At 45.0% G+C, this 8,110-nt stretch overlaps 1 protein-coding gene across 3 annotated transcripts in view; it reads right to left on the bottom strand.

Moving 5' to 3' along the window:
- Window positions 1–4,497, bottom strand: part of COBLL1 (cordon-bleu WH2 repeat protein like 1) — a 73,972-nt gene extending 69,475 nt beyond the window's left edge. The window contains exon 1 of one of the 3 annotated variants that reach the window (XM_015869041.2): window positions 4,154–4,497. In XM_015869041.2, the coding sequence (XP_015724527.1) occupies window positions 4,154–4,197 (44 nt within the window). In that variant the 5' untranslated portion in view covers window positions 4,198–4,497. Of the gene's footprint in view, window positions 1–3,746; window positions 4,049–4,153 lie in introns of those variants that run through there. The other 2 variants (XM_015869043.2, XM_015869045.2) reach the window with 2 other exon arrangements.
- Window positions 4,498–8,110: the final 3,613 nt, after the last annotated feature.

Raw genomic sequence — 8,110 nt, forward strand, 5'->3', positions numbered from 1 at the left:
GAAACATTCCTGGTGACTCAATTTACCTGTCAGATGATGGGATGGCTATAAAGGTCTGCTCTGGGATCTAAGCTTGTGGATCCTTACAATGGGCTCTTTTCTTCCTCCACCCAACACAGATGCTACTACTCAAAATAAACAGTGATCTTCAGGTTTAGATGAACACTGTAGTCTCTTATAAAGTTAACAAAAGCATCCAGTAACAATAGAAAAGAAGAACTGCACATAAGATAACATTGAAACAAACCCACATTCTAGACCAAAACACCTTTTTTCTCACATGCCTCTCAACCATCACTAGTAACTAGCTCTCCCTTTTCAGGAGGGAGCATCATGCTGGACAAAGCTTTGAAATAGTTGCTGATTTCTCTTTTGTATACTACCCTCCCACGTATTTTTCACTCTAGCATCCACATTCCTTAGCTCCCTAACATTTCCTTGATCTCATTCCCACAGCAACACACTCCAGCAGGGAATGTAACTGCTCAATACTCGGCTATGACTTCAGACTCGATGCCTGAATATCCAAACCAGCCACTGAATACAACATTCAGTTCAAGGCACTACTGCGTCATGCAGCTTTTTAACATTGCCTTGACTAAGGCAGACACATTAAAATGAACAACAACATCACCCTGAGGAGCGTTCCATATACATTCCAAATTCAGATGGCAAACTACACCCTGGAACGAGGAACATTCAAGTGGCTCCTGTCTGGGATCCACCCACAAACTGGTTAACTCCCTGCTTTAAACACTCAGCAAAAACTAAAGGCGCAAGTTCTCAAAGTTCTTTTCCATTTTGGTATCCTTTTTAATTAGTTCTTCTTCATCGGGTCACAGGAACAAGAAAAAATGAGCTATTTATCCTGAACTCCTGACTGTAGAGTAGATTTAAGATCGGATGGCCCACTGCACCCAAGCCAACCTACACTCTCATTCTAGAGTGCTACAGCAAGCACAACAGTTTATCCTCAAGTTTCTATACATGATAGAGCAGAACACAGATCATTAGCAACAGCTAATTCACTGGAAGCAGAAAATGCAGTTTCAGGCCTAACCTACACGTCACCAAATGGGAAACATGCATTCTCCACTTTCCCCTCCAACCTGCTGCTGTAGTGTGGCAGCTGACCACCCACCCTGCCATCAGAACTGCACTTTCACACACCATAGAGGATCTTCATTCGTACTGCACTAAATCTGAGGCCAGGCTGGGAACTGGCTCAGTTGACAAGTTGAAAGGGAGAGAGCTCAAACCAGCATATTAAGCTTGATGCCAGACATTTTTCAACACCGAACCACAGCTGATGTCTCCGGAGATCTGTAATCTGATTGAAATTATTTGATAAAAAGAACTCAACAGTTGTACTGAGACAAAGTCACGCAACAGAGAAGTCAAATTTCTTGTTCCTTCTGAAAACACCCACCTCTGTTTCTCAAAGGGAACTCTGAACAAGTGAAAAGATTTCTGTCTTGCTCCTATTAAGTTCAGTATGCTCACCAGGCTGAGCTGCCAGGGAGCAGAGCGTGACAACACCCAAGGAGGTTCCTGCAGCACCTCAGCACTGCCCCATTCTGCACTGACCCCATTGCCTTCAGTCCTGGGGAAAAGCTGTAGCCCCCAGCTGTGTGTTCTCATGAGACATGGAAATAAAAAGACAAAGTTTTTTTATTGCTTTGCTAAAGCAGAACAGAAGCTGCTATTCTGAAAGTAAACATACATATGATTAAAGGGAAGAAATTAAATCATAAAATTATCATAAACCGATTCAAACTGAATTAAAAAGCATAACTCAATGTCACTCTGATATCTGAAAGGAAATAAATCTTCAGTTTACTGAAATCCAAGTTTGCTCCAGTAGTTTAACAGCATATTTATTGGCAATACTTCACAGTAAAAGCCTCTGTCAAGTAGTCAAATCCCCTTGTTAACCTAAAAATTTATTTACACCAGCAGTTCAGCACTGCTCCCTTGTGACAGTAGGAAAACTGTGGTCAAAATGCTGGATACCACCCACGGTCAATTTTTATTTTTTTTTTATTAAGTATTAAAACACACATTTTCCTATCATGCCGTAGCACAGTGAACACACAAAGCCAATTCAGCTCTGAACAGGAGCGCTCTGTGTCACTGGCCTGGCAGGAGTGTGCGCTCCTCAGACATGAGGCAAGTTGGATGAGCTATAGAAGTATTAAAAGTATGTCCGGCCAAGCTTCTTTTACCAGAAGAAACTCTGTGGCATGTCCAGCCAGTTACTGGGCATGCCCTCTATTTACCATACTACTTTGAGAACAACACAGGCACACATCTCTGCATTTTTTCCTCCATAGTCAAGTAAAAACATATTCAACAAACTCTTTAAAATTCATTTTGTTCAATAGGAGCACAAAATCAAAAGAACCGTTTGCTAAAGATCATCCCAGCAGAATAAGAAAATTCCATACAGACCAGCCACAACATAACACAGAGGACAAAGTTATACAGAAATCACAAGGCTAACTAAATAGTGACATGTGAAAACCCACATAACAGCGTGGCCACATCTACCCCTCCTGGCAGTATGCATAAGAGCCTTATCAAGCTCTGCAGTTACCACAGATTACACCTCCCAGCTTCAAAGGGGCTTTAAGAACATATTTGCTGGTAACAGATTCCAATTGTGTTTTACCAACCTTCCCTACCTGGTCAGGCAGGATAGGAGGAGTCACAACGCCATACCACAGAGTTCAGTAATGCGTATGAACAATACTGCTATTTCAAAAACACAATGTTCCCTCTAATCTCACCCGGTGGAGAGGACTAGGGCACTGCTGCCTGCTCTAACACAAGTCTGTGGGATCCTTGTCATTAACTGGAACCATATTTTTTTTCCTCAAATTCAGCATTTGGATGAGCAAAGGAGGAGACCATCTTCAGGAAGTAATTAAGACTGGCAAGGTGGGACTCTTGTTGTAACAAGTAAGGAATGATAAGTTGATTTTCCAAACACTAAATTACATGGGAACAGCTGATAAAAGATCTGAAAATATATCTGCAGGGCTAATGAAAACTAGCATTGCTGATAGCTACAAAACTGAGATGTGGATGCTGATGGGTGTCTTAAGCCACGTGAAGGGAACACACACCCCTCCTGACTTCGGGAGGCCGAGCAGCAGCACAGCTCAGCCAGCAGCACTAGGGCAGGCTGCAGGCCTATGGGATCTGCTGGTGTGGCCTTCGCTTGTTTCTGTGTTCCAGCCTCAAGGAGAACAGAGGACCTTGAAGGCACACTGGTTTAGTGCCTTCCTAACCTGTTATCATGCTCTGTTCCTGCACATTCAGTTCTTTCAACTGAACCCATGTACCTAAGTCTTAGAAATGCAGTAATTATCTTTACTACAACTATACCCTCTACATCGCCTAGAGCTGTCAGTTTCACTTCTGTGTGGCCACACATTAACATGGGATTGCCACAAGGACCAAGCTGAAGAAACACCTTATTAGCTCTCCACCTTCACTCCACCACCCATCACCCAACACCGATTTGATCACTGCTTCAAGCACCACCACCTCTATCAGCTCACCACGCACCCTGTCAGCCAACTTCTGCATCTAACACGAAAGTTCCCAGAACATCTCAGGGCTAAAACACAAAGGCCCTAAAGCCAGCTGCAGGGCACCTACCAGCCCTGCCACGGGATGAGCTCCTTCCCTCGTACACCCGATCCCTCCTGCCGCCCCCCGCATACACGCTGTGCTTTTACCTTCCCGGCTCTCAGCTCACGCAGTAACCGAAGCGTTACGCTGTGCTGCGCTCCGCTCTCCCATGCCACCACCGCTTCTGCTCCAACAGCAGGAGCCGTCCCGAGGAGCCGCTCCCCGCTCCGCAATGCCGCCGGGCAGGTGCTCCGCGGACGGAGGGAACGCCCTGGGCGAGGCGTGAGGGCTCACGGGGCTCACGGTGCGGACGGTACCGTCGGCCCACAGCCCCATTCCCGGCTCAGACGGCGCCCAAGTGCCGTCGAGGAGCGAAGGGCCGCGCCGTGCCCCTCCCCGTTTAACGTTCGCCGCTCCAACTGCCGGAGCGCGTGGAGGGAGCCCGCTCCGCTGGGACCCGCACCCTCAGCTCTCCCTTTGTCCCCCCCCGCTCCTCGCGATGCGCCGCGCTTACCCTGAGGACGGCTGGACGGCCGGCTGCGGAGCTCTCCCGGCCATGCCTGCGGCCGGGACCCGCCTCACCTGCGCGGGGTGGGCTGCGGAAGGCGGCCCCGCTCCGCCTCGCCCCCGAATGCTGGCATTCCCCGGCGCTCAGAGCGCGGCCATCGGGCTGCCTGTGCCGGGGGCGGCCGCTCGCCAAACCGCTCCTCGAGTGGAGAAGGAGGGAATGAAAACGGGAGAAAAAAAAACAAAACAAAACAAAAAGCAACAACAACTTGGTGGCTAGAAACTTGAAGCGCGGAACCCCCCCTCCGTGCACACACAGAGACTCCCTGTTCCCGGCCCGGCTCCTCCCTCCGCTGTCCACCTCCACCCACCGGCTCCAGCCCGACGCCCGCCCGGTGCGGGACGCGCTCTCCCGGCCGCGGCTATCGGGGCCCGCGGGGGCAGGGCCGCTCCTCTCGGCTGGAATTTTCCTCTCCCCGAGCAAACCGTCCCGGCTGCCGCCTCGGGCTCAGCCCTTCCCCATTCCTGCCAGCAGGGCGCGGGGCGAAGCGCCTCCAGGTACGGACAGCCCGAGGCAGCCTGGCTGTGAGCGCCGCCAGCTGTGCCGGTGTCACGCCGGGTGAGCAGGAGGTGCCGGCACAGATAACACAAAGCTTTTCAGACATTTCGGCCGCTGCTAAGAACAAGTAACACAGTAACAAAGTGTTTATATATATATACATACATATATAATATATATAGGTTATATATATATATATTTCTCTCTGGGGGAAGAATTAGAGTGGCATTGAGGTATAACTGCTCTTTTTATCACTAGGTCTAAGACTAAATATTGGGGAAAACTACTGTAGTAGCCCATTCGATGTGAATATAGTGCACGATATGTGCATTGTTTAGTATGATACAGTCATCCCACTCTGCTCTGCCCTGGTGAGGCCATATCTGGAGTACTCTGTTCAGTACTGGGCTCATCAGTTCAAGAAAAATGGGGAACTGCTGCAGGGAGTCCAGCAGCAGGGCTCAAAGATCATAAAAAGCCTGGAGCATCTTCTGTATGAGGAAAGGCTGAGGCATCTGGGACCATTTAACTCGGAGAAGACTGGGAGGAGGGGATCTTATCAATGCTTACAAATATCTAATGGGAGGGACTCAAATGGATGGAGATGGGCTCTTTTCAGTGGTGTGCAGCACCAGAACAAGGGGCAAGATCCATAAAGCATGCAGAAGAACTTTACTGTGCCTACTACAGAGCACTGGGACAGGCTGCTCAGACATGTTGTGAAGTCTCCTTCACTAGAGATATTCAAAACTTGCCCAGACACTTTTCTGCCCAACCTACTGTAAAGAACCTGCTTTAGAAGGGAGGTTGAACTCAGTAATCTCTGGAGGTCCTTCCCAACCCCTATGACTGCAAGATTCCACAATTCTATGATAATAGCAAAGTCTGCCTTCTCCCTGTACGCCCTTCTCACTTACACTGTGCTTCACCAATAAGATTTTATTTTATTTTTCTCAATAAGATTAAATAACCCTCAAGCTTTGACAAATGCAGAGGTTGATCACAGCCTGAATAACCAGGTGCCATTTTCAGGCACGCCCCATGAGCCTGCCTCAGTTTCAAAACCCAAAAAAAGCACTGATGAGTCAAGGTGGATTTTCCATGGTTTTCAGAGTTCGACAAACTGATCTTCTAGTGCACTTTGCTGGACCATCAACTGATAAGAAACTGCTCTACCATCCTCTTTAACATCTCATTTGAAAACAACTACATACTATACAGCCTACTTCTCTGGGTAAGTACTAATCCAGAATAAAGATCACTGTTAACTGAATATCTCACATGGGCTAATAATAGAAACTCACCAAAACCAGGGAGAAACGTGACCATCAATATAAGGAAAATAAACTAAAAATAAACAAAATTGCTACCAATGGAGATTTCCAATGAAGAGTGGGGATTAATGTAGTAAAGCAGTTCAGTCAGTAATGCTAATCTCATTTCAGGGGAGAGGTTATGCTTCTCTTCTTACACTAACACTCTAACACTTCTCTTGTTCAAACCTCAGTTTTCAACTAAGCACGCCTGAAACACTAGGAACACCACAGGCAATAAACTCAAGCACGGGCAGGCTGTGTTCTACAGTAACAGTTTTATGGTGACTAGACTTAAAACAGTCACTTCTCTGAGACACTGGACATAATTCTTGTCCCAGGGATTTTCAAAACCAAAATCTGGACTGATACGGCTTTTTTTTTTTTTTTTTTTTTTTTTTTTTTTTTTTTTTTTTTTTTACAATAGAAAATCAGTTCTGTTTTCATGTTTCTAAAGATGCTGATTCTATTTCTATTCTTCATTTTTTTATAATATTCACAAATTTGGCCTGAACTCAAACCATTGCTCACACAAAACACACATAACTCTCATACACAATAGAAGACTGCAACAAGGGACACCAAATAACTGGGCTATTAATGCACTATGTCTCCCCAGTTGAATATTTTAAAGGAAAAAAAGAGCATTTGAAGAAAAATTTTGTGGCGCTTTCAAGCTAATCTGAGAAGATAACATTGTAGAGGTTAACAATGTGGCAGGCTATTAATTGCACAGTTGCAATAATGTCATCCTTTGTCTATGGGTTGAGGTAGAACAATCATTTAGCTGGAAGCATTAATGTACATGGCAAGCCGCCAGTCACTGTACCCAGTGCATGTACTTGGTGCCATTGTATACTTCAACACAAATGTTTGCAGAGTGGTACCCATTTCTGACTACTGTTAGCATAACCTTCAGCTAGTGAGAACTGTTCATTCCAATGGCTGTTTGAAGAACTTCTACCACAAGTAAGGACATGGAGTTCCAGGAAACTACTAAGTATGGGGTTTTCATACAAGATAAATTACTGAAAACAAAGTCCTGCTTGTTCTGAAAAAGCAGTAACATCCCATGGCATTTTTGTAACAGCTGGTGGTTGTCCTAGATGTGTTTGGGAAAGCTTCCATGCTTCCATCCATGTGGTGGCTGCTATCCCCTGTTCAAGAGGTTGACAGAAATGCAATCCCAAATATTTTGGGATGAAAGGTGCTATAATATACTGTGTAATTTCCAAACAGATGTGTCCATTATTGCTCATGGCAAAAGTTACTGGAAGTGCTAAACAGACCACAGGAGCCATGCAGTGTTTTACCTGCTGTAAAGGTCTGCTTGCAAGGCCTGCTTTAATTTATTCATAATAGCAGCATATTACTGGCATTGTGTGATTTAATTTAATTAATTTAATTTTAAATTGAATGTGCGCTTACTGCACTTCTGTAGATAAAAAAAAAACTACACTGTACCACATAGTCATCATTTTGCATAACATTGTGCAATACCTTCCTTGTGAAATTAATTTTATGATGCATACCTAAATAAGTAACAAAGCTGGGCAGTTTTATTCTGCTGTTGTTCCAGACATGATAAAATCATTTTTTTTCCATGACAGTACAACAATAAATCAAGAAGATATTGTATGACTCGCTTTTGTTTAAATGAAACCAAATCTGCATGTAATTCCCTTTTTACAGAACAAGCAATCAGTTGCATCGCATCCTGTTGAACAACAGTTGCCTTTTCTGTGTTTGCATTCCGGCATGTGGGTGAGGTTTTAGGGAGCATGCACACACATGCATACAGCCACCGAACGTACTGCTGTAGGCACAGGGACAGGTTTTGTGCCCACCTTCATTCTGGAATACTATAGGCACCTGATCTATAAGTATGCAACAGTATAACAAAAAATTTTGTTACGGTGTAACATCATTTTTTTTTCCTAAGGAGTTCTGAAAGCATTTATAAATATTAAATTCTTACTACCATTGAGAAGCTAAAACCATTACATTTATTTCTCAAATAACCTCAATGCCTGGAGATTAAGCAAATTGCCAAAATCCCAGCTAGTTAACAGCACAACTGGGAATAGTGCAA

Source organism: Coturnix japonica, chromosome 7 (assembly GCF_001577835.2).
Source record: "Coturnix japonica isolate 7356 chromosome 7, Coturnix japonica 2.1, whole genome shotgun sequence".
In the NCBI taxonomy this organism is placed as follows: domain Eukaryota; kingdom Metazoa; phylum Chordata; class Aves; order Galliformes; family Phasianidae; genus Coturnix; species Coturnix japonica.